We start from the raw sequence: 26,651 nt of genomic DNA, 5'->3' as shown, positions 1-26,651 counted from the left end.
CGGGGATTGAACCCCGGTCCTCAGAACTGTGAGGCAGACGATCTAACCAGTCGCGCTCCGTGCCGCCCAAATAAACCCCAACTAAGCAATATCACACGAGATGGACTGATGTTCTCACCAACCTTTTGGAAAGTGAGAGCGACTTCTTGGGTATCGGTTCATCCAAACGAAGGGCTACTAGTTTGATCGACACTTCTGAGGCCGCTTCTGGTTCAACTACATGTCAATTCCACGTTATTCCGGCGACATGCTACTTTTCATAATAAATTCAATGGACTTCTTTTTGTCCGTAAATTACGATTCAGTTATTGGTTTGTCATGTCATGTTAACACGTCTGAAAACAGGAACGAGTGTCGATCATTGTTTTCTAAGGTAAAAGGGTTAGGGTTCATTTGGTTTCGCAGAACAAATCAAGCAAAAACATCGAGGGAAACCTCTTGTGTGTACGCTTTTCCGCTTTTGCTCCACACCACTGGTAATATGGGCTGATGGTTTTATCCGGGTTTTTACAGCCACTGGAGAAAGCTCTGCCCCACAATGAATGCTGACGAAAATAATAATCACGGGGAATTTGCACATGCAAGACAAAACAATTGATGAAAGCAGTATTGAAACTAAGTGGCGTCTCCAAATGCACAGCGGTGCAGTTGTGCATGCGCTTCGGCGCAAGCGAGTCAGCACTCAGCAGGGTTGACTTTTAATGCACACAAAACGGCGCCTGAGTTACGCCATTAGCCGAAGGCACACATAAAGAAACACGCACACAACACACACACACACACACACACACAGGTGTGACGGGAGACTCGAGGCAGTGGATTTACAACACAGGAAATGGACAGCTGCCAGAGGTTATGACGGAACATTAACACACACACATTTAATTTGCTCCTTCTTGAACACACACACGCAATTATAGCAAAAGCATTTTATACATTTAAGGCCGCCCGTACTGCGACATACTGTATCCATTACATCCAATTCACACACACGCTTCGTAGCCGAGTCTGAGGGGTTCTTTATTTATCTTCAGTTCTGCTATTAGCGCTACTGAATAAATGAATTCGATGTGATTCGCTTGCATTTGTTCATTCATTCATCGTTCAAATCATTTCCATTTTGACACGTGCACACTTCCATCATCCAGTTGACAGATTAACGCTACTTCCAGCTAATTCAGTCGGTGATCAATGAAAGGTCAGAGTTTAAACCCCAACACACTGTTTGACATTCTACGGTGCTTTTCATGTGCCCGCATTACTGTAGTTGGAAATATATTGCACATATTTGAGATCAAGCTAAAAAAAAAAAAAGAATTCACGTTGCAAGAGACGGAAGAATCAGGATGAACTCGTTTCTGATTTCTCCTATTTTTGGATTTAACGATTGTTCATTCAGGTGAGGCAATTGAGAAGAGATTCTCATTTGCAATGCCGACCAGGCTGCAGACAGCAGAAGCGCCGAACAAAAGCCAATACAAAAACACAAGCAATCAAAGCTTTCAAAACTCACGAGCAAAATCAGTTTTATTTCCCAATGATGCCAACCCCTCTGTCGTGACGTGCGCCAACCTGAGTGGAGCTTTGCTTTTCCTTTATCGATCCCGTAGCCGTTTGTATGAAGATGCCAAATACTGTTCGTGTCTGATTTCACTCGGCACTCCCCGGCACGCAGATGTTGACACCCGCTACGCCGCCGCCGCCGCTCGGTCCCGGTCCAGATGTTCGGGGGAAAGGTTCTTTGCCCGGCCTCCACCTGTTGGCAGCGCAAGAGACCACACCAGTCGGACTACTTTGGAACTAGGGGCAGCCTATTCATGCCACAGAGCTACAAAAGATAACGCATACATATTTCTGGACACTCTGCAATGACATTGCACATATTTCATATGCACCATCAATATTATACATACAAGCATATGTTTGTATAATTCACCATATTCATACTTTTACTTTGTACTGATTGTTCCGATGTGACTTTTAATATGAAATATTCTGCATACTTATGATTCACATCAAGAGTTTTGTACATATTGTATCCTATATTTTGTTGTCTTACTATCGGAACTGGATTTCCAATTGTGCCGTGTGAAGTGATGATAATGGTGATGTCGTTTTAGTTTCAGGAGTTTCAGTGATGTGCAAGCAAGCAGAGACCTTGTTGAGTTGTTTTTTTTTTTTTTTGGTAATATATATATATATATAACTTGTGTTGATCATTTCTCTTTGCTGTCTGGCAACTGCAGTTCTCATAGTTTCCATCCTCGGCCTGTCTGCTCTGTGTGTGTGTGTGTGTGTGTCTTGATTCAGAGCGGGGGGGGGGGGGGGGGGGGGGGGGGGGCGGTGGGGGGGACAGGGGGGGCGGGGGGGATGGGCTCCAATATTCTTCTGTGGATGGGAGCGTAAGTGCGACAGAGAGACATAAAGTGTGTTAAGCATTCCTCTCTCTCTTCCGCAGCCTGACTGTACCAGACAACTTCTCACTCCATTTTTTCCATTTGTTCACTCTCGGCTTGTCTCCTCCCCCTTTTCTTTTCTTTACAATGCCACCAGAAGGTTTTTTATCCCACTTACTCTCCTTCCATTATCTATCTATCGAATCTCTTTCATTAACCTCTTTTGGGGTTATAAGTTACATACATGCCAGCGTAAAACCTTCTTCACGTGTAATGCAATGCCCGTGATTGGCTGTTGAAAAGGTGATCTCGTGCAGATAATCAGACGAAGTCTGCGGCATCAAACACTGCTGACGTTGGCCTTGAGCGAATCTCCCGCTGTCTGTCTGTCTCTCCGTCTGTCGGCCCGCGGCTGAGTGTAAAACTCAAAATCACATATCACCTATGATCAAATGTGGTCCATAGAAGTGAAGAGTTTGTACGTATAGTGTAGCAGTATCCTGTTCGGAATAAAGTCAAAAGATGTGACTTGAAACTGGATTCAACTTTACATACAATTTGGGTTTTTTTTTTTTTTTTTTACACTCAGACTTGTTCCCTGCACAAATTTGCCACAGTTCCAATGAGTGGAACACACTCCTGCTAGAAATAAATACTATGATTACTGCCCATAATGCATCCAGAGAAAGAATTACAGAGGAGGAGGAGGAGGGAAGGAGAGTGAGTCATGCATGTGGACGTGGCTTCCCCTCCATTCTCCCTCTCTGGAGCTTTGCGTCTGATTCTTCAGCCATCCCTCCGTTTGCTTCCAAAACCAAAGAGAGGCCTTCAATTATCTCCTTTCGGCACAGCGAGAAAGAGTTCTACCACGTAGGAAGACCTTCGTCTCAGCACTGCTTCTGTCTTCGCCTCTCCTTCAATCTGCCGCTATCTGTCTGCCCAGGAAATTCCTTTTTGATGTGATGACACTGATCTTGGTGTTCTCTTCCTCAGCGGTAGTTTTTAGGATTTAGTTATAGGAACTGAGCATAGTTATTTTTGTTTGGTCTTTATTATAATCCTTCCAGGCGGAATTCAACTTACACAGAGAACAAGATCATACATATGCAGGCATATGCCTTGCTCAAGGGCAACTCGACAGGAGTCAGGAAGCAAGCGAGCGTCTCTCCAATTCTCTAGTTGCCATTGTTACATTTTTGTCTGCCGAGAGGCCTGAAATCAGATCGTTTGAATTTCTCAGGCTTATTTATCGAGCCGAGATCTCCGCCTACCTCTCCGCTCCCGAGCCAGCGCTGTCAACATAACAAACACCTGTGCTCTCACAAGTGGGACTTCTACACGGAGGCAACCAATCCGCGGGAAGCCAAATATGGACAAAGCAGATACAAAATTGGGTCAAACAGAAGTAGCTGTCAGAGGCTTGTTGTATGACAACACAAACATGGTTTTTTTTTTAATGAAATGGACACTTTTATGCTAAGTCCATGTTAGAGAGTCACTCTGTGGGGGTCTGCAGTGGCTGAAATAAGTCTTTAACATGTCACCATTTTTCTCATTCGATACATTTCCAGAGGTGCTACGGACACGAACATTTCGCCAGATGTTGGGAACAACCCAAGTAATCCATACATACAAAGAAAGTAGAACAAATAAGATCAGGAATTAAGTTGTGTATAACAATGTGAAATGACACAGGGAAAAAGTATTGAACACGCCAACTCGCATTTATTTAATGCTTTGTACAAAAGCCTTTGTTTGCAATGACAGCTTCCAGATGCCTCCTGTATGGAGAAACTAGCAAAAAGCATTGCTCTGGTGTGACTTCCTCCACACAAGCAGTCTTCAAATCTTGAAGGTTCCGTGGGCTTCTTTTATGGACCTTGAGTTTCAGTTCTTTCTGTAGATTTTTGATTGAAACGTCAAGTGATTGGCTGGGCCATTCTAGCAATTGAGAGTTTTCTTGGCAGTTTCCTTCCTTGGATCATTATCCTACTGAAATGTCCAACCTCGTTTCATTGTCATCATCCTCGTAGATTCTTGTCAAGAATGTCTCTGTACATTTGCCCATTCATCCTTCCTTCAATCATGTGAAGTTTACCAGTACCATTCGCTGAAAAGCAGCCCCACACCGTCATGTTCCCACCTCAAAACTTCACTGTTGGTATTGTGTTTTTAGGGTGATGTGTAGTGCCATTTTTCCTCCAAACGTGGTTTCCATTATTGCATCCAAAGAGTTCAATTTTGCTCTCATCAGGCCAGACTATGTTCTCCCAGTATTTAAGTGTCTTGTCCAAATGTTCTTCAGCAAACTTTAAACGCGCTTTGACATGTTTTTTTCCCCCCAGCAATGGGTTCTTGCGTGGTGAGCGTGCATACAGGCCACGGCGGCGGAGTACGTTACTCACCGTTTTCCTTGTGACAACGGTACCTGCTAATTCCAGGTCTTTTTGAAGCTCTCCACAGGTGGTCCTTGGCTCTTGGACAACTCTTCTGATTATTCTTTGCACTCTTCTGTCGCAAATCTTGCAAGGAGCACCAATTTATGGTGATATGATTGGCTTTCCGCTTACGTATTACGGCCCCAACCGTGCTCACTGGAACGTTCAGAAGCTTCGATATGCGCCTGTAACCAATGCCATCGTTATGTTTTGCAACAAGTACTTTATGATGGTCTCGAGACAGCTCTCTGCTCCTTCCCATCATGAAATGTGTCTTGACTCACAAATTGGCAATGAGACCTTTTTGTAGGTCAGCGATTAGGACTGAAACAGCTGATATTCATTTTCACTGACAAGGGGCTGGATTGCTCTGATTGATAGATTTTTTAGATTTTCGGTGTTGTCATGCCTTTTTGCACCTCGCTTTCTTCTTGGGTTCAATACTTTTTCCTGTGTTATTATTACTATTATTACATGCAACTTAATTTCTCAGCTCATTTGTATGGATTACTTGGGTTGGAAGTATATTTCATTTACACCCCGTCGCAGACGCGCTGTCTGTGAAAATAGAGCCCAAGGTGTCAACCGAAAAGCGCCATGTCTGCACGAACACCAATACTGTATGTTGGGAATTTTGGGCTCCATATGCGCACCCTTGCTAGAAATGATTATTAACAAGAGGCACATGCATTTACACACAAACAAGTTGAGCAGCAACATGTTTGCCCCTTCATACGTCTTTTCTCTCATCTTTTCCAGTAGCATAAACTTCAAACAGCCAATAGCTTCCGTTCATAAAGAGCCCATCACACACACACACACACACACACACACTCACATACATGCGAGTTTATTAGTGACGCTCTTAAAGGCAGTAATGAGGAAACAGCAGGTAGGGCTCGCTCTGTACGTGTGTCTTTCTCACACACACACAGACACACATTGGCACACGCACAAAGTCTTGCTGTGTATGATGACAATCAGCTGTGTATTTTGGGTTTTACAACCTGAGAGGAAGTGCAGAGTCAACAGTAGAGCAACATCAAAGTGCTTGGTACAATAGCATTAATTACAGTACATGTACTACAATGCATGTCATCATTTCCATATATAATATAAACTCCAGCATCCCCGTGACCCCAGTGAGGATAAGCGCTACGGAAGATGAATGAAGGACTCCTATATAATAATTCATAATTCAAGATGTGTGTAACTTAACTTCGCCAAAGGAAAGCTCTACTAAGAATGTGTGTGAAGGCGCTGTCGACTTGAAGGCATTTTGGGACGGACGATAGCCCAGCGGAAGTGGAGTCTTCGCTTATGTGATGGTGTCATTCACGTGGGCCAATTTGGTCTTCAAGGATTTGGAAATCGTGTCCTTGTCCAAATCTACAATCACCGGTTGCGTTCATTCAAGGATCTGCCACAAGTCAGAACTTGGTTTTCCAGGGTCGTCACCGACGTGGCGGCAACACACCTTTGCACGTCACTGACATTGAACAAGAAGTGAAACTTATCGCGGCGTAGGAAAGTCGTCTTGGGTAGTACAACCACCGTAAGTCACAATTATTGACAAAAGAAGAATATAAAGAGAAAGAGACTCACCTCCCAGGTACTGCACATGAATTTCGGCATACAGTATGTTTATGTGTAAATCGTTTGCTCTTTTACTGTGAAGGGGTTAACTAAGTTCTACACACGTGTTATGTCTATCTCTTGTCATTAACCAGCATCTTTAAATGATTTGAACCACTCCTGGGTGAAAGGAAATAAGAGCGATATCATTTTGTAAATAGCAGCTTGTGCATTCTTCCCACCACTTCGCGATCTGCTTTTTAATGACTCGGTCAAAGGAAGAAACAGCTGTCCGGAAGCCAAAATGAAGGTTTTTCCGAAAGCGTCTCCGTCCGACCCTCTTGACAGACGGGCGTCAGAAAGCAAATGGCACAACACCTGGACCGGTGGCCGCCTAACACTTACGTCGTGGCTCTTTGCTGTCGTGTTGACATTTGAACATAAAAGCTCGTTTGTTGCACTGGCTTTTTCCAGAATCGATCATTCAAAAGCTACCGTCATTCCGTTACGAATGAGAAGTACGGCTGATAAAGTAACCCGGTGCTGCTCTTTGAATACAAATTGAAAAGATGCTCATTTGTATGCAATAGTTGGCCATGTTTTGACGTGCTCATGTTAAAATGAGCCTTTTGAAAATGTTCTACCGGGAGCACAGCTGACTCTTTGGCTTGTAAATGTCACACAGTCAAACATGCAAGCTGGACTTTTGCTTCAAGCATAATATCACTTGAAAGAATTTGAGTATTTAGTCTATTGGCTATCTGTGAACTGCACTCTGTTAAAACATTAACAGATGTATTTATTTGTTGTATCACATCATATAATCATTTCGACTTCTGCTTGTATGGTCACCACGGCATCCGTAGTGGCAACAAATGTACATGCAATTTGGACGTCTCACGAGATGATGTCTCAACCTCTGAAATTCTTCTTTGGATTTGGATTTTTCCGACTTCAACCACATTTGAATTTAGAGCTTCCGCTGCAATCTTAACATAAGATGCAAACATTATTTTCTAATTGTATTACTCAAAGTATGTAAGCATGATGGAGCACCTTTAAGCATTTTTTGTTTTGACAGTAGGGCAATATATACAAACGCTTCTTTCTTCCTGCATTCTTGAGGAATCTTTTTTCTTTTGTTGATGACACTTAGCAACAGCAACGATGACAGCTGGGATGGGCTCCAGCACGCCCGCGACCCGCGTGAGGAGAAGCGGCTCAGAAAATGGATGGATGGATATATGTGAGCGTTGGTTTATGGAAGTACACTGAAAGTGTGTGAACCAAATGTGTTGGGATTTTTGCCCAGTGTTGGGAATGTTCATTTTCTATGTGAACTCGTTCATCTTTTTGTAAAATCACGATAATTCTTCACTGTAGGTATGGTGTTCTTTGGGTGATGAGCAATGTGTGTCATATTTTATGTTACAAAAACCCGGCGCTTGAACAGGAGTGTGTGGACTGCTTATATCCACTGTACATAAAGTCCGCATGCTAAAAGAAGCACGGCGACACCGTATCTACGCATCATGAACCCTTTGAGGGACCGCAGCTACGAGCAATTCTGTGTTGTCATCGATTCGCCAGATAAACGTTGAAAATCAATATGTGATTTAATAAATGTAGACCAAATTGATTGTGTATTGTATACACCACTCGGACTTATATAGTCGCCTCGGGACTTGAGGGTGAAGACTTGAGACTTGCGTTGTGACTTTCAAAGCACTGACTTGGTCCCACCTCTGCGAATAGGAAGACATTTTATAAATCAAGTATGGCATGTGGCGTAACTTTGCAAGGAAGCGTGCTAGACCAGGTTTTTGTAATTTGGCAAATGCGCGCAGCTGGCGTATTTTAACAAAGGTCTACGGCATTGTAGGAGTAAACACAGTCGACTTCAGTCGTGGCCAATCACAGCGGCTTCTCTCATTCCCTTTAAACGCGGTGCAATGACTACGGCGTGGAGACGTCTCTCTGCGGACCGGCGATCCGTGCTCGACTGGGGCATTTCCGCTGCTCTCGGCCGGCGTGGCAACAGAAAAATGTGAGCGGGTGCCCTCATTAAATACAGAATAAGAGCAACGCTGGCGACTTAAATATGTCTCTATCCCCATCCGCGATTGTTCGTCTGCCTCCCAAAGCTGCGTGCCGGTCAGTGGGATGATTTAAAAAAATAAAAATAAAATAACAATAATAATAATAATAATAATGCGTTGAATGAATAGATTTCTACAAAGATACAGAGGGTTCGATGGTTGGATGCTCGCTGTTCACATATTTCGGAATGATATACACCTGACATCCACGACACGTCCGCGAAGCTCGCGTATCTGTCTGCTTGTGCCCCGATCAAATGCATCCAAATTGGGTCAGACTCGCTGCAGCAAAAGTTCGACGTGGTCTCAGAAGGTGTAAGTTGAGATCAGCATTCTACCACCAAAATGTCACTACGGCGGCCCGCACGTCGAAGGACACACGCTCGCTGCGCCGGAACGCCATCTTGGTGCAGAAATTGGCAAACACGCACAGCGGGCCTCAAGATACGCCAAGATAGAGCCAACCGTTCCCATGTGAAGGGCATCGTTGTAAAAGTATGGATGTTTGTAGCCTTGTTCATTTGAATACGATGTACAGTCACAAGAATTGAATATATATCATATCATATAATGATAAGATGCAATGAGAAGACGTAGAATTCATGTCTCCTTCCTCCTTCTCTCATGACACTGTTTGGTACTTGGACAATTATGTAGTTGTTTATTTTGATGGATTTGAACTCAAACTGTTAAGATGTGATGACGTGTAGACAGCTTTAAGATACTGTAAGATGAGAAAATGTGGCATTGACTGTTCAATTGTACTTTTTTGGGGACGCTTCAGTTAACCAAGATTGCGTGTGAACGATCGTGTTGCTTTGTGACGCTCACACAGCTGAGCGAAGGTCGAATCAGGCAACGATGAGGTGGCACTTCTTGTTCTTCTTCTGCCTGCCTTCTTTCCTCCAGAAAGGCAGATCGCATTCCATCCTCCTCCCAGTAAGTTAAAAAAAAAAAAGGAACAGGCAGACACATGGATAATGCGAAGGTATCTGCTGTGTGTGAGAGGAGAAGAGAGAGAGAGAGAGAGAGAGAGGGGCAGAGAAAGCAAGCGAGGAGGAGGAGGAGGAGGAGGAGGAGGAGGAGTGACTTCCAGAAGTTGTTGGCCAGCTTCAAACTGTGCAACGTGTCTGCCGCCCGTCTCCCTGCAGCTCATCTGCTCCGTCGTAATGGCTGGCTTCCGCTTAATTACAGCTCACCTGAACGCCACCTTCTGAAGGTGGTGGTGGGAGGGGGCGAGAAGGAGAAGCCATAAAAAGGGCGTTTCACATTCATCATAATGTTGGCGACGCCCTCAATTTCGCAGTACCTAAAACACACACAAATATCTGCATTTGGTCACAATCGATGAATTTCAGTGGTCTGATTCTCTCGGGTCCAATTGGAAATGTTGCTCGAGCCCGATAGGACTTGAGAAGAGGAATTGAAATATTTGTGGTCCTTGTGTGTGTGAACTGATCCTGTCTTCCCACTTAAGTCGCACTACGTCAGCCGTTAGTCCAATCGAGGAATTTTTACGGCCACGTCACGGCGCTAAGTAGGAAACAATCCATGTCGCTCCGTGAGATAATCCAGTCAGTCTTAAACAAGGCTATTTGCGTGAGAAGAAACAATGAATATACTGATATTAGATAGATCATCTAGATGATCCTAGAAACTTCTTCAAGGCAGATGAGCGAGGGCACACTAGCAATTCTCTGAACTTTTTCCATGGCGGCTAACTTCAGCCTCTTACTTAAATGGGGATTTGGTTAACTTCAGTCCATATGATCAAGAGGTGACTCGCAACAAACCTCAGAAGAGAAACAGAAGCTTGAGCAACATGATTGCCGCTATAAAATGCAGTCCTCCTGGGAAAATGCTTATTTATATTGTTATTTCCAATCATTGAGGATTCCTGGGGCACATTATGATCTCTTAATGTCTGATTCAAATGAGTGGGTGTTACACATCAGAAAAAAAGATACTCGATCGTCTCCAGACCGGGAAAAACTCAAGATACAGTCCAAAGGATTTTGCATGCACCGGGACTGCAATGTGAGCAGGAGCTTGTCGAGTAAACCAGGATAATGTGAACACTCTTGACTTTCACAAGACGCAACTGAAGTCGATGTGAATCAGGAAGTAGATCAGACCCAGAAAGAAAGTCTGGAATAAACTTGCGGCGGCTGCTGCTGGAGGAGGAGGAGGAGGAGGAGATCTTCCTCCAACGAACCGATGCTCTTCAGGATCAGGTTTCCGTCTCTCAACCCCCTTTTCCTCTTCTCCTCTCTTCATCCAAACTTCTGCTGTGGAATTATACAAGGAGGGACCTTCTTTTTTTTCTTCCATTTCTTTCTTTTCATCTGTTTTTTTTCCCTTCCTTTGAGGGAGGGGTCCATTCTTGTCTTCCCTAAACGTGAGCTGCAGCAAAAGGGTAATGAGGGTGCGTCCCAGTCGCTCCAGTCCCAGCGCCTCCCAGTGTGGACTCCCATATAAAAACCCTGGTGGAAAGTTAGTGTAGGCAGTAGGGAGTTTTCTGCTGGGGTCAGGAGGACTGTGGAACAAGCGGACCCTGCCCAAACACCCGTGTATGAGTGGAGTGTAGCAGAAAGAGAAGACACCCCCAACTTTTTCCTCTCTTGCCTCAAAGAGTCTACATGTCTAGAGGCATCTAGATATGTTCAGCTTTGTGGATTTGCGGCTGGCGCTGCTGCTCAGCGCAGCGGTGCTTCTGGTGAGAGCACAGGCCGAGGACGACCGTAAGTCTCATCATCTCGTCACTGATTTTGTGGAGCTTCTCGAGCGACCTTTTTTTTTCCATTTTGGAAAATGGATATTTTCTCTTCATGTGGACGTGCGTGACGGATTAGATCTAGACAGGGAGGAAGGAAAGCGTTTGCGTTCGATGTGGCAACTTCGATGCACACGTTGTTTCCACGAGAGAGCTAGATGATAGATGCAGGCTAGGGTAAGGTTTGCGTAATGCAACGGGCATCGCAGGGAGGCCCCTCTCTCTTCTCCTCGCATTAGTCTCCCTGCCCCCCCGCCCCCACCCTCATGCATGCAAAGCAAGTCGCAGCAGGTTTTCCAAGCTTTCCTCCAGGCCAGGGGTTCCTAGCATAGACTCCCAGCCAAGCGCGGTTTACCAAATTCAATCATCAGTTGCTTTAGATCACTCGATTCAAATCGGTGTATTTTATAAGACGCACACACATTTGCAACGTTCGGTACGCAGATAGGCCTGAAACACGCTTGACCTCCAGTCAGTGTCGCATATTCCTTTACTTCAAGGAGACATGGCTTCAATATGGGAGACGTTTGATTGATGTGGCAAACTAAACACTGCCTGAGGCCCATTTTTGGAGCCAGCCAGCTGAAGGACACTGAGACTTTGGGTGGAAAAGGCGCAGGTGAGCAGGCGGAGTCTTGTCTGCAGGAAACATGGGTTCTCATCTTGTGTCCTGTTTGTCCGACTAAAAAGTGAAAAGTCAAAGTTACTCAAGTGTGATTCTCTCTGTAATGTCGACTAAGCTCAGGAAACAAGAACTAAGGAGCATAAATTCAATGCTCCAGATGTGGCTCGTCTTGAGTTCGTCGTAGAACTTGCTGATTGAAGTAGATGAGAGTTGTCAGTCTTACAGCGCCACCTAGCGGCTGCTCTGTGCACCTTGCACGCATCTGGACGCAGCGTTTTCACCCCTTGTGCCCCCCCCCCCCCACCCCCCTTTCCTTTTTGGTGCTCTGATTGCAAACACATGTCCTAAAGTGTTTCCAGCAGCTGCTGCCAAGCCCGCAGCCTGCCGAATGCTCTGAGATCACCTCTCTGGTATTCTAGGAGATGATTTATCCAGTTTTTTGTTTTGCTAAGAAATCAGCGATTTGGTTGAGAAACGTGACGCATTTAAATGTTGCAGTATTGCGGCACTTTCATATTATTATCCGTTCAAATCACGCGCTGACATGTTTTTTCCACACTTGCTCCCTCCCACATCGATCATGTTACCTGCATTCTGCTTTGGTTAGCCACATATAGGCATGTAATGATCCTACTTTTCAAACTCATTCTCATGAATTTAAAACTAGATACCAATTTGGAGTAGGTACTTACAGTGCTACATTATTATTTCATGGGATACTAGTTGATGAGTTGATTTATTTCCGTTGTTATTTCTTACTGGCTCACATGTGGAATGTCTCACCTGCGTGTGCCCCTCTGTCGCCCCCTGCAGTCGCGAGCGGAAGCTGCACCCTAGACGGCCAGGTGTTTGCGGACCGTGATGTCTGGAAACCCGAGCCGTGCCAGATCTGCGTGTGCGACAGCGGCACCGTGATGTGCGATGAGGTCATCTGCGAGGACACAACCGACTGCCCCAACCCCGTCATCCCCCATGACGAGTGCTGCCCCATCTGCCCCGACGACGGTACTACAACCATCCATTTCTCCCCCAAAACATATCCTATACACATTATCAGAATTTTCATTTTTACACTGCAACGACTGTAAAATATGAAATAATTGTTAACAACCTGTAACTAAGCCCCACTATTTACAAAAGAAATGGTGTCAACTAACTTCACATTTGTCTGTCTGCAGGCTACCAGGGTCAATCTCAGGTCGAGGTAAATACTTGATCAAATGATTACATGACTATAATTGGTACATATTGTTCTTCAAAACTATTGTGTAAAGCATTACTGTAAATTCAATCATATCTTTTTTGCATATAAAAAAAATCATAAACAAACACGACTTGATTTGAATATTGGTTGTTTTGATTGATGAATGGTTTACATTCATGTACGTATCTCTACCTACTGTTCTAAAATGTAAGATAATGTTCATTCATTTTTCCCAATCACAAGTACGTTACTGGATTTAAATCACATCAATCATATTGTGATGAGTGATTCGTATTATGAGTTCATTGACTTTAGATGTGTCCTTTGCTAAAACACTTTTGTCTTTGATTTCCCCCCTTGAAGGGACCCAAGGGAGACCGTGGACCTAAAGGAGAGAGGGTAAGTGCACTCTCTCGTCCACTTGTCAGCTCTTATTTTGGTCTCGCTCGCATGCGTGTGCATTGACATCGGAACTGCAGATGTGTTTCCATTTTGTCGTGAAGGCTGAGATAATTCAATGTAATACAAAACTCAGAAGCTTAAGCGGAAAATCCCATTGAGTTGCGTTCAAGTGTTGGCCTCGTTTGCTTTTAAGCGGCGTCATGTGCTTGAAAAATCACGTGAAAGCTTCAGTGGAAGCATTTTTTTGCTAGAGGAGTTTGTATAGCTTGAATGTCCGTCAATGAATACATGGACGCCGAGCTGAGCTGAAGCCTGGATGTGTTTGAAAATTAGCGGGAGCTAACATTGAATTGTTAAAATAATGTCATTCATAGAAAAATCTCTTGGGAGCTGTATTTGAGTTATTTGTTTATTCCAGTGATTATTTACATCTCTAGAAAGTGCTGGCATTTTGGTTGCTATCGCCACAGATTGGAAAATGCGCATTATGTTTTATTTTGGTGTCATAGTTTCAGGGATTTGTTTTCAGAATACTTGTAATTATTATTTACATAGTGCAATTGATTTAGGTTGTGGAGATTATTATGAATACTGCATCCCTGAATTGTTTCTTAACAGTTCTTACCTAGTTCCTGTTTCTCACGGTCACATGACCCGCATGGTCACATGGTCTCCGTCATTGGCGTCCGATCTCATCGAGGATTATTGTTGTTTTCGTCACTGGAAAGAGAATAAAAAGCTTTCAATCGATAAATGATGAATGGCAGATTGAACAATGAATCTTCCTGCCATAACAATGTTGTATTTTTTAGGTTGACTTTTAAGCCCCTCGTTTTTATCTTCCCCCCTGCAGGGTCCCGTCGGTCCTTCTGGTAACGATGGTATCCCCGGCCAGCCCGGTCTGCCTGGACCTCCCGGCCCCCCTGGACCCCCTGGCCTCGGTGGAGTAAGTCAAGAGACTTACTTCTTGATTTTTGTTGTTGTTGATACTTTTGTGTTGAGAGACTATGAATGCAATACCGCAATTTATGCAAGAAGGCCATTTGGCGCTTGTTTACAAATAGTAGAGTCAACATGAAGTCACACGTGTCAGCACCATTTTCTATATTAATACTAATCATCATCATCATATTATTATTATTATGATTATGGTATTGCACAATCACAGCAAAATAGTGGGAGGTTATGTTAAGTAAAAACAAACCATTAGTCAGTTAAACTTGAGACACTATTATCCATTTGTCATGCATCAACTTTTATTCAAGCATAATACTTGCAAACAGTAAGTCACATTGTGAAGTGGTCGATAAAAAAACAGAATTATTGTTTTTGTATGTAGAATTTATGTTGAATTGTAATGCTAGGCTAACCCAGTTGGTTCTCTCTTCCAATATCGGCACACTTTAATAACGATCACCATGTTCTTCATATCCAAGCCTCGTTAAAGTCATGCTGCAAGACTATACTAATATTGATTTTGTTGTACTTGTTTTCTATCAATATTAACATTTAATGAGATGTCAATAGAAAAAGAGAAACGTGTGACCGTTGCAGAGATTTTTGTATCTATTTTTAGATCTATACTGACACACTACACCGTAAAGTAAGGCAATAATGTGAGAAAACAATAGGATGTGGTACGCACTGAATTCATTGAAAACTAGCAAACTGTATGGCAATAAACAAATGGATTCATGGTAATAACCAATCATTTCTATCCCGATGGACAAGCAGCCATCGGGAAGCAACATTAACATTTGCGTACTGTAAATGTCTGTGCAACTTAATGGCTAGAGTTTGCCATTGGCGTATGTGTGTAAAACATCTAACATGCGTGGCTCAATTGTCTTGCAGAACTTCTCCCCTCAAATGTCTAGCGGTTATGAGGACAAGTCTCCTGTCATGCCTGTTCCTGGACCCATGGCGAGTCTTTCACCAACACACACATGCACACTTTTATTCTATCCCAATGGCCACAAAGGCTCTAACCTCACTGATTTCCCTTTTCCAGGGCCCAATGGGACCTCGTGGAGCCCCTGGATCTCCTGGTGCTAGCGTAAGGACACAACTTCCTTCCTCCTTCATATAAAATAACAGAGATATGCACACTAAATGATCAACATAAAAGCCCCACTTCAGTCCATTTCCAAGTGAAACAAAGAATCTCCCGCAACGGGCGGCTCATTTACCAAACATGGTGCATGTTCTGCCTTTCACCACCTTTAGTTCCTTTTGGGTATAAAACGGAACAATGATAGTATATAGTGTTGATATGGCAACTGCAGTAAACACGCATGTCATCTATAAGCAAACAAAACAGCATGCGGGTAACACCAAACAAACACAATTGTTGTATGTCATACATCTTTTAGTGTGAATTCCAAAGCCATGGTTTGTTATTGCCATGAACACACCACACCTCTTGATGTCAAGATAACTACAGAGACAACTGACATTAGCTGAAGTGGCTACACTGTGATTGCAGTATAAAACGTGTGTATTACAGCCCTGTTAACAGTGCTTTTGTATCCTCTGCTCAGGGCCCTCAGGGATTCACCGGTCCCCCTGGTGAGTCTGGAGAGGCCGGACCTGCTGTGAGTACTCCAAATACGGCAACCAAAACGAATGTGACTTGACGACGCACTTCTGACTTTTGATGCGTAATCGTTGTTCTCCGCAGGGAGCCATGGGACAGCGCGGACCCGCCGGCCCCACTGGCAAGAACGGAGAGGACGTAAGTCGCCCGAATCTCGTCTCGAGTCGCCTCGCTTCATCGTGCGTCACTTCAACATTTTTCGACTTCTTTTAACACCAGGGTGAATCTGGCAAGCCGGGTCGTGGTGGTGAGCGCGGACCCGCCGGCGCTCAGGTAAGTCACCGGTGCCAACACACCTCACGTGAATGACATCGGGTCAGCAAAAGAGGCGCGTTAACAAGCTCTCGACATCCTTCGTACCCCAGGGAGCTCGCGGTTTCCCCGGAACCCCCGGTCTGCCCGGCATCAAGGGACACAGAGTGAGTACAAAAACTCAGCAAAATTCAAAGCGATTTTCTTGATTCCACTTGACGTGTGAATCTTTGCTTGTCCTCAGGGATTCAGTGGTCTGGATGGTGCCAAGGGAGACTCTGGCCCTGCTGGACCTAAGGTAAATGCCTATCTGATTGCTGGCTCGCACGGAAACACGCTATCGGGTTGGAACTCTTGACGACGCTTGAGTTTTCATTTTGCTGCAATTTTGGATGAACTGTTCCAAAGCGCTTGAAATTGCAGCTATTGCTTTCACAACCAATGCCTGACTTAACAGTAGACAAAGGTAGTGAATTCACCTGCACATGAGGCATTGAATTTTTAATCACTAATTATTGTTTTTCTACAGTATTTATACTGACAGTATATATATATATATATAATTATACATCCCATTATATTTCATTAAAACAGGACTAACTGTCATTACCTTCATAGCCCAAATGGTTCTGCTCTCCTGCCGATAGTGAGGAGCAGAGCACTTCGTTTGGTGTAACTAAACACGATACCTTGCGCTATAAAATGGCTACTGTGACAAAGGAAAATGATTCTTTTGAGTATGTTTATATTTGTATCCTATAAAGCCATAAAAGGTATTTTGGGAAAAGCTTGAAACTTGATCTGAAAGTACTTGAATTTGAACTTAGAGAAGAGAAAAGATGTCATGTTGAACATACAGTATGACAATGGAGAGATTTAGCGTTTACCATTTTGTAAACCAATGCAGACTTACAATCAGATAGCCCTAAAGAAGGCAAGTAGAAATACGTATAGTATTTGTATCTGTAATAGGAAAGCAAGAGTCTGTTATACCAACCGCAATGTGGTCGTAGTACTGTATTGGTATTAGCAGCAGTTATGGAAGGGTTTGATGTAAAGTCGTCTTTAATTTCACTTGATTTTAGCCACAGTAACAACATATTACCTTTATAAGGAAATTGCACTTTCAGACATACATTGTCTACCCAACCTGTGTTTGACTCTAGGGAGAGACTGGAAATGCTGGTGAGAACGGAACTCCTGGTGCTATGGTGAGCTAAAAAAATATAAATATAGATATATTGGATTCTCTTCCAGATGTTGCCAAGTCACACGGATTAAATCCCAATTTTCCTCGACTTTCAGGGACCCCGCGGTCTGCCTGGTGAGAGAGGTCGCGCTGGCCCTGCTGGAGCTGCTGTGAGTCCCTGAACCTTTTCTTTTACGCGATCGTTCAATCAATTGATCACAGCGCAAGATTGGAGCCAAACTCGCTTATCGTTGTGCTGCAGGGTGCTCGTGGTAACGACGGTGCCGCCGGTGCTGCCGGACCTCCCGTAAGTGTGCATTTTAAATCCGACTCTCCGATTTGATTGTCTGTCCCGCACATTTGTCTGAATATGATGGATTTATTGTTTCTCTTCAGGGTTCCACTGGCCCCGCTGGACCTCCTGGATTCCCCGGTGGCCCTGGAGCCAAGGTACAGACACAACACTTTGTACCTGGTTCATTTCATTCTCCTTAGGAGAGGTAGTTTTTAGATTTTTAGGAAGTTGCAAAGCTGGGTGACATTGGAAGGGGTGCAGATAGCTTGTTGTTTAGGGGCTTTGCATTTGGTTGACCGAAGAGTTAAAGAAATGTGTATGATATTACCATGTGCTGAGAGATCATGTTACTCATAATTCATCTATTAGGTTTTATATAAAGATTTAAATTGTGGAAACTTTGGGGAAATATCAGCTGTGCCTTTTGAGAAATGCTACTGTATTTTGTGTATATTTGCACCCTCTTGATACTTGAGAATATGTATTATTGATCATTTCATTGTAATTATGATAGCTCTACAATCAGGTCTCATCATACGGTTTGCGTTTAAGTTGAAGATGAGATTTTTTTTGGAGCGTATTTTCTAATCACATTACGCCCTTTTCAGGGTGAGTCTGGAGCTCAGGGTTCTCGTGGACCCGAGGGCCCCGGTGGAGCCCGTGGTGAGCCCGGTAATCCTGGACCCGCTGGTGCTGCCGGAGCTTCTGTAAGTAAAAAAAGAATCCCTCTATGATGGTCTTGGACCTAAAAGAGTCCAAAAAAAAGACTTTTTGATTTTTTTTTCATCCTTTCAGGGTAACCCTGGAGCTGATGGAGTTGCTGGAGCTAAGGGACTCCCTGTAAGTAAGCAATGTGATGCTAGAGGCGCTAATAACTTGCTGCTGAGACTCAGATCTGATAGTAAAGCATGCGCTGCCCCCTGCAGGGTGCTGCTGGAGTTGCTGGAGCTCCCGGATTCCCCGGACCCCGTGGACCCTCAGGACCCCAAGGTGCTGCTGGTGCCCCCGGACCCAAGGGTAACACTGTGAGTAAAGCGCTTGCAAAACAGATGATGATCGCTCTTGATTATTGTTTATTTGTTTTCAGTCTTGTTTTCTTATGTTTGCTCATTTGTTTGTCTCAGGGTGAGGCCGGTGGCCCCGGAAGCAAGGGAGAGCCTGGTGCCAAGGGAGAGGCTGTAAGTTCACCACCATCAACTTGTTTGCATCTCATAGAAGCACACGCAAGTACCGTATGTAACGGGCTCACTCAAATTTGTCGGTGCATTTTTATCATACAGGGTGCACCTGGAGTTGCAGGACCTTCAGGATCTTCTGGTGAGGAGGGCAAGAGAGGATCCAGAGGAGAGCCCGGTCCCGTTGGAGTCCGTGGAGTTCCTGGCGAGCGCGTAAGCATCATAGCAAAATTTCAAATGGATCACAATCGTGTATGATGTCCTTATACCTAATCACAGGGTATATGGGAATAGTACCCAACAAACACAGGGAACATCAAAATATTGCACAGGAATACCACCATCATTGAATATCATATGTACTACATACACAAACATTCTAGTGCCCCCTGCAGGTCATTAATAAAAAGGCCTCCTGTAACTTCATGAACAAAACATCATCTATAATTAACAAATACACAAGCCATTCATTTCTATTTTGGATTAACCTAACTTAAAAATGTAAGCTTTGTTTGTTCCGCTCTACAGGGTGGAACTGGCGGTCGTGGTTTCCCTGGTGCTGATGGCGCTTCTGGACCCAAAGTAAGTAAAACACATAAACAATTAATACACAGCGTTTTGACTCACTACTGTCAATATGGTTTGTTTTCTGTTGAAGTCATTTGTTTGTGTTCAAATATTTGTTGTCCCCCTGACAATCTTAGGGTGCCACTGGTGAGCGCGGTGCCCCTGGTGTTGCTGGACCTAAAGGTTCCACTGGTGAGTCCGGCCGCACTGGTGAGGCTGGTTTGCCCGGAGCTAAGGTAAGACGTCGCTGCTCGTTATTTATTATACACGAAAGGATTTCTTTACTGCCCGTGTCATCATCTGAACATATGTGTTTGACCTTTAGGGTATGACTGGCAGCCCTGGCAGCCCTGGACCCGATGGCAAGATGGGAGCTACTGTAAGTTCACATTTTAATACACTCAGACTTTGAATTGAGTGCACAATGATCGAATGAATATACTACATCAGGGTGCCCCTGGACAAGATGGCCGCCCTGGACCCCCTGGCTCAGTTGGAGCCAGAGGCCAGCCTGGTGTCATGGGATTCCCCGGACCTAAGGGAGCCGCTGTAAGTACCGAGTCATACCAACTTGATCAGATGCATGAAATTATCTGGATCATTGTTGAGAGGTCTCTTATAATTGACTTTTTTTCCCCCACCACTTGTCTATAGGGCGATGCTGGAAAGTCCGGTGAGAGAGGAGTGATGGGACCTACTGGCCCTGTTGTAAGTTCTCTGTGACACTCTCTTCGGTCCTTGTTATATACAGAAGCTAGCTAGACACGCAAAAACCACATCTTTGGTTATTTAGGGTGCCGCTGGAAAGGACGGTGAGGTTGGCGCTCAGGGACCTGCCGGAGCTAACGTAAGTAGATGCACACTTTAACCGAAGTTCCGAAGGGGACCTGCTCAATCTTGGTTCTAACGTTCCTTCCTTTGCCCTTCTCAGGGACCTGCTGGTGAGAGAGGTGAGCAAGGACCTGCCGGACCTCCAGGATTCCAGGGACTTCCAGGACCCCAGGGTGCCATTGGTGAGACTGGCAAGTCCGGAGAGCAGGTGCAGAATTAATTTAGTGTGATCACTCTTTTAGGCAGTATAATTATTATTATTATTTTTTTAATGGACTAACGAATTTAACTCTTTCTGTAATTTAGGGTGTGCCCGGAGAGGCTGGAGTCACAGGAGTTGCTGGTTCTAGAGTAAGTCACAATCACCAATACCTGACAACAGGCTGTAATGGCTGAGATGTTTTATGTGTAAAACCAAAATTAGCGCACTGAGGACATTCTGGACTCTCTTTTGGCCGAATGTTGCCTTTTGGATTAGATTTGCCCAAAGCCCTTTAAATCCAACCAATCAGAAAATAGCCCATATTAAATTTAGCTACAGCTGAGCATGTCCTAACTTTGTGCTACCCCTCTACTTCAGGGCGACAGAGGTTTCCCCGGTGAGCGTGGTGCCCCTGGTGCCATCGGACCTAATGGTGCCCGTGGATCCCCTGGATCTGCTGGAAACGAGGGTTCTAAGGTAATCTTGGCAGAGGTTGAAGGATGTTTTTGACTCTGCCTTGAGTAATTATTCTATTTAATCATTTAATGTCCTTCTATCTATTTTAGGGAGATGCTGGAGCACCTGGTTCCCCCGGAGCTCAGGGCCCACCTGGACTGCAGGGAATGCCTGGTGAGCGTGGTGCCGGCGGTCTTCCAGGACTGAGAGGAGATAGAGTGAGTTGTCACACCACCATCAGATTCCACCTACAGAAAGCTCCAGTTGTATCAGAATCTCATGCACGATTATTTCTCTCATTTCCAGGGTGAGCAAGGACTTAAGGGCACTGATGGAGCTCCTGGCAAAGATGGTCCTCGTGGTATGGGTGGCGCTATTGGACTTCCCGGACCTGCTGGAGCCACCGGAGACAAGGGAGAGAGTGGCCCCGCTGGACCTGTTGGATCTGCTGGAGCCCGTGGAGGCCCTGTGAGTTACCTCTTGTCTTCATCCCTCTAATGAAACAGTGCCGCCTCTCGTCCAACTCTCCCTTTGACATCATTAGACATGCTGATGTACTAATTCTCTTTAGACCATCCAAGAGCAGAAGAAGCTTCAGTTCATCATCTTCTCATACCTCTGTCACCTTCTTCTTCTAAAGTTCTGTAACCTTCTCTTCCTCTTTCATAGGGTGAGCGTGGAGAGGCAGGACCACCTGGACCTGCTGGATTTGCTGGACCTCCTGTAAGTTCATAAACAGTCTGGCTTCCCTCACAGACATGTCCTGTTGTTTGAATGCTCAACCTAACCTTTTCCTCATCATCAACTTTTAGGGTGCTGATGGTCTTATTGGTGCTAAGGGAGAGGCTGGTAACAATGGTGCTAAGGGTGATGCTGGTGCTCCTGGTCCTTCTGGACCCACTGGTGCCCCTGGACCCCAGGTTTATAAACCAAAACCATCAATCATCATTGTATTGGATGCCTGTTATTACCGTAGTTTTCCCATGCTGAACAACTGTATACTGGGTTCATTCAGGGTCCCGTTGGAAACACTGGCCCCAAGGGAGGTCGCGGACCTGCTGGATCTCCTGTGAGTTAGAATTGTTACTGTTCTGAGGCCTTCGCATCATCCTCATCCGTAAAATTCACATTTACTTTTGCCCTTCTAATGAACCATATTTGTACTTACCAAGGGTGCTACTGGCTTCCCTGGTGCTGCTGGCAGAGTTGGACCACCTGGCCCCTCTGTAAGTCTATAGTGAATGTTAGCACATCAATGTGACAGCATGTCGGGTGGTGCAGAACCTTACGGATAAGTGTATTCTATTTTTGTTTTGAAAAGGGCAATGCTGGACCTCCTGGGCCTTCTGGACCCGGTGGAAAGGAAGGACCCAAAGGAAACCGCGGTGACACCGGACCTGCTGGTCGCCCTGGTGAAGTTGGAGCTGCAGGAGTCCCTGGTCCTGCTGGTGAGAAGGGTAGCCCTGGTGCCGATGGTGCTCCTGTAAGTTATTTTCACTTTACCATAAAACCTACACCTCAAAATCATGACCGTAATAAGGCCCCCAACTTACAACTTCCTGTTCGATTTTTACTAACCTTGCTCGCAAGTATTAAGCGTAATTTTGAGTCTATGTGCTGGTGATTTCTTCCACCCCACACCTGCCTGTCTAACACTTAACCTCTGCAATCTTTTGCAGGGTAGTGCTGGTATTTCTGGACCTCAGGGTATCAGTGGACAGCGTGGTATTGTCGGTCTGTCTGGAATGAGAGGAGAGAGAGGTTTCCCCGGCCTGCCTGGACCTTCTGTAAGCTCATACTATTATTTAGTCCCAAAGTTAACAAGACATCATTCTTTCAGAGAGGATCCAGTTAGAAAGGCTATTAGGCTATTGTAACTGATTGCACAATTGACATGTCACCCACAGGGAGAGTCCGGAAAGCAGGGAGCTGCTGGCCCCGCTGGTGAGCGTGGACCTCCTGGACCAATGGGACCCCCTGGACTGGCTGGACCCGCTGGAGAGACCGGACGTGAGGTATGACAAGAAAGTAGTACTTGTACACTTAAGTTGTTTGTCAAACTCCCGTGTGTATGCATGTCAGTGCTTTGACAGTATAACACAGTTGATCTGTCTTGTGTCTCTGTTTAGGGTTCCCCTGGTAATGAGGGATCTGCTGGCCGTGATGGATCTGCTGGACCCAAGGTGAGCTCAGAGGACATCGCTACAAACAATATGTGCTGGCAATCGGAAAGCAATTGGATAGCGCGACTCACAACACCGGACTGCGGCGACCCAAGTTGCAAGCCGACCATTTGCATCATCACATACATAGCTACTTTAAGCTAACCACAGCTCAATTCCCAATTGGTGAGACATTCATATTCATTCATTTGATTGGGACGCAATCCAGAGTGTACCCTGCCTCTTACTCTTTAAAATGCTTTTAATCTTGTAAAGCACATTGAGTTACCTTGTGTATGAAATGCACTATATAAATCAATTTGCCTTGCCTTGCTTTGCCTTGCTTTGACCTAAGTTAGCAGGGCTAGGCCATGGCTCCGCTCTGTCACTGAACAAGATACTGTATATGGTACAAAAAGTCCAACAGTTCTAATACTACAGAATGGTGAACTATTTCAGCACGTCTGCAGATTGGCCACCTGCTATTACAACATCAAGGATGCTACATTTGTTTGAAAGAGAGAGTAACTGAGATGATCATGTGGAACAATTTAGGGAGTCCGTGGAGAGTCTGGGCCTGCTGGAGCTCCTGGTGCCCCCGGATCCCCTGGTGCCCCTGGACCCGTCGGACCTGCTGGAAAGAACGGTGACCGTGGAGAGACTGTGAGTGAAAAGTGTCTTTCACATCAACTTAATGCTATGTTTGTACACAATGATTACTGAAGTTGAGAAATAAAAAGATATGAATGTGAAGTATGTTGCTGCATGACAGCTAATTTGGTATATTCCAGGGAGCTGCTGGCCCTGCTGGCCCTGCTGGTCCTGCTGGATCTCGTGGCCCCGCTGTAAGTAGCGTGATGAGCACGAGCAATCGAGCTCTACAATGGACACAGAGATCAGGTGAATCATGTCATCTCCTCATAGGGAGCCGCTGGACTTCGTGGAGACAAGGGAGAGAACGGTGAGACTGGTGAGAGAGGCTTGAAGGGACACAGAGGATTCAGTGGCATGCAGGGAGCTCCTGGACCCACCGTATGTTACTCAACACTCATGGCCACACATTTGTTTGTGTAGCGTGGAAAATTACACATTCAGGGTTTAACTAATGTTTTCTTTGTACACCCATAGGGTCATGCTGGAGAGCCAGGACCTGCTGGTGTTGCTGGACCCGCTGGACCTAGAGTGAGTTAACACACAGAAGAAACTTTGTTTTGTGTTGTACTTTTTCCTTTAGGGGATTTAAGGTTGGCTTTCTCGCTTTCCACAGGGAGCTTCTGGAGCTGCTGGTTCTCATGGTAAGGATGGTATGACTGGCCTTCCTGGTCCCAGTGGACCTCCTGGACCTCGTGGACGCTCTGGCGAGATGGGACCTTCTGTAAGGCTCACTTAACGTTGCGTTCTACAGTAGCTGCACCACCAAACCTGTATTAACGCAGCATTCTGCACCCATTGTTTTGCTTTTTAGGGTCCTCCCGGACCTCCCGGAGCTCCCGGAGCACCAGGCGCCCCTGGTGGCGGATTTGACCTCGGTTTCCTTGCCCAGCCCCAGGAGAAGGCTCCCGATCCCTTCCGTATGTACCGCGCTGATGACGCTAACGTTCTGCGTGACCGCGACCTGGAGGTGGACAGCACTCTGAAGACCCTGAGCCAGCAGATTGAGCAGATCCGCAGCCCCGACGGAAGTCGCAAGAACCCTGCCAGAACCTGCCGCGACCTCAAGATGTGCCACCCAGACTGGAAGAGCGGTGAGTCTCTCTATCACAGCTTATTCAAAAGGTAGTAATGGTGTTCGTGGCCCAGACAGACACACAGACAGACTTAGATTAGACTTGAGTGGAAAATGCTGTGTTGTGGCTTTTAAAATATGAGATGGATTTCTGACAACTTCTTGTACCCCTCCATCTTCAGGAGAGTACTGGATTGACCCTGACCAGGGCTGCACTCAGGATGCCATCAAGGTCTACTGCAACATGGAGACCGGAGAGACCTGTGTGTCCCCGACTCAGCGTGAGGTTGCCATGAAGAACTGGTACGTCAGCAAGAACATCAAGGAGAAGAAGCACGTCTGGTTTGGCGAGGCAATGAACGAGGGCTTCCAGGTAAAACGCATTCAATCCAACAAGGCCCTTCGTCTCGTTTGATTATCTATCATAATGTATACTAAGCCCTCTGCTCTCTGCTTTCACCAAAGTTCGAGTACGGCAGCGAGGGCTCTCTGCCAGAAGATGTCAACATCCAGATGACCTTCCTGCGTCTCATGTCAACTGAGGCTTCCCAGAACATCACATACCACTGCAAGAACAGCATCTCCTACATGGATGCTGCCACTGGCAACCTGAAGAAGGCTGTGATCCTCCAGGGCTCCAACGAGATTGAGATCAGAGCTGAGGGCAACAGCCGCTTCACCTACAGTGTCCTCGAGGATGGCTGCACGGTGAGCACATTTGTTTGGAGCCGTGGCTCTTTATAGGGAAAAGAACCTTATTTGCGAAAGCCACCACATCGCCACAAGAATTCTCCTACCTAATGAACAGAGAAAGGGAGTGAGAAATAACAGTGCAGGAGTGGCTGCCGATGATGTCCAAATATACTGTACATATTTCGACTGTGGCTTTGTTGAATTTCCCCACACACCCTGATACAGGATCCTATCCATGTCTTTTCTCTCCTTGCAGTCACACACCGGTACATGGGGCAAGACAGTCATTGAGTACAAGACATCGAAAACATCTCGCCTGCCCATCATTGACATCGCTCCTATGGATGTTGGTGCTCCAGACCAAGAGTTTGGCCTTGAAGTTGGACCTGTCTGTTTCTTGTAAAAAAAGAAATCTGGACTTGAATATGTTGTGGTGCGTGAGTGTGTGTGTTTTATTTTTTTCTAGCAACCATCCCTCTTAAAAAAAAGAAAAAGCCACCAAAACATTTTTCTGATCTGGCCCCTTTTTACTCATCATCCTGCGATACTATACGACCGTTGTTCCAATGGTCTACCATGCCTAAAACCTGCACTTCAACAAAGATGGCAGTGATGCGGCAATGCTCGCATCGTCGTGCTTGGGACCACTACTTTTTTTTGGGTTTGTTTCTGACTCTTTGTTTTTGTCTTGTTTTTACCATCACCAACACCGAGGATCCCATAGAGAAGATTTTCACTGGCAACAAGAAAATAATATATGCTTCTGTAAAGTGTCAAAAATTGACTCCCCCCTCTTCAACCAAGCCCATCCAGGCCTCTCTGGAGTTTACAGAAACACACAGGTGACTTTTGTATTTTTATACACCCGCCCTGCGGTGAGAGGAATGAAAGGACAGCCCCGACAGACAGAACCCGATTGCTTTGTACCACGTTTCAGGTGTTGATGAATAAACGGTGAAACTGACAGCCATGTTTGTCTTTGTCGTTGTGCCACC

General features: G+C 45.3%; 1 protein-coding gene and 1 long non-coding RNA gene across 3 annotated transcripts in view; one reads left to right on the top strand and one right to left on the bottom strand.

Annotated features, from left to right (window-relative positions):
• The window catches only part of LOC133465494 (uncharacterized), a 59,949-nt gene that overhangs the window by 29,260 nt on the left and 4,038 nt on the right, over nt 1–26,651 (bottom strand). For both annotated transcript variants that reach the window (XR_009784638.1, XR_009784639.1), the window contains exons 2-3: nt 14,138–14,232; nt 1,573–1,756 (exon numbers count right to left, since the gene is read on the bottom strand). This is a non-coding gene — a long non-coding RNA (uncharacterized LOC133465494). The remainder of the gene's footprint in view (nt 1–1,572; nt 1,757–14,137; nt 14,233–26,651) is intronic.
• col1a1a (collagen, type I, alpha 1a) lies at nt 10,997–26,620 on the top strand. Its single transcript, XM_061748374.1, has 49 exons — nt 10,997–11,249; nt 12,720–12,911; nt 13,085–13,110; nt 13,474–13,509; nt 14,366–14,458; nt 15,367–15,435; nt 15,524–15,568; nt 16,053–16,106; nt 16,193–16,246; nt 16,328–16,381; nt 16,474–16,527; nt 16,605–16,658; nt 17,527–17,571; nt 17,666–17,719; nt 17,812–17,856; nt 17,946–17,999; nt 18,453–18,551; nt 18,640–18,684; nt 18,771–18,869; nt 18,969–19,022; nt 19,125–19,232; nt 19,548–19,601; nt 19,724–19,822; nt 19,912–19,965; nt 20,037–20,135; nt 20,241–20,294; nt 20,380–20,433; nt 20,518–20,625; nt 20,724–20,768; nt 20,998–21,096; nt 21,186–21,293; nt 21,382–21,543; nt 21,745–21,798; nt 21,888–21,995; nt 22,091–22,144; nt 22,248–22,301; nt 22,397–22,558; nt 22,755–22,862; nt 22,983–23,090; nt 23,205–23,258; nt 23,793–23,900; nt 24,029–24,082; nt 24,162–24,269; nt 24,366–24,419; nt 24,505–24,612; nt 24,703–24,982; nt 25,146–25,336; nt 25,429–25,671; nt 25,913–26,620. Exons 1-49 carry the CDS (start codon nt 11,168–11,170, stop codon nt 26,057–26,059), a joined length of 4,347 nt encoding a protein of 1,448 aa, XP_061604358.1. The 5' UTR covers nt 10,997–11,167; the 3' UTR covers nt 26,060–26,620.

The sequence above is a fragment of the Phyllopteryx taeniolatus genome, chromosome 16 (genome assembly GCF_024500385.1).
Source record: "Phyllopteryx taeniolatus isolate TA_2022b chromosome 16, UOR_Ptae_1.2, whole genome shotgun sequence".
Taxonomy (NCBI): domain Eukaryota; kingdom Metazoa; phylum Chordata; class Actinopteri; order Syngnathiformes; family Syngnathidae; genus Phyllopteryx; species Phyllopteryx taeniolatus.
The sequence above is the reverse complement of the archived record's forward strand: the minus strand, read 5'-3'. Positions and strand labels throughout refer to the sequence as shown.

Coding starts and splice junctions, on each gene's coding strand:
- col1a1a (XM_061748374.1), top strand. CDS start 11,168: ATGTTCAGCTTTGTGGATTTGCGGCTGGCGCTGCTGCTCAGCGCAGCG. Junction 15,436..15,523: donor TGCCTGTTCCTGGACCCATG/GCGAGTCTTTCA, acceptor TCCCTTTTCCAG/GGCCCAATGGGACCTCGTGG. Junction 19,023..19,124: donor CTGGTGCCAAGGGAGAGGCT/GTAAGTTCACCA, acceptor TTTATCATACAG/GGTGCACCTGGAGTTGCAGG.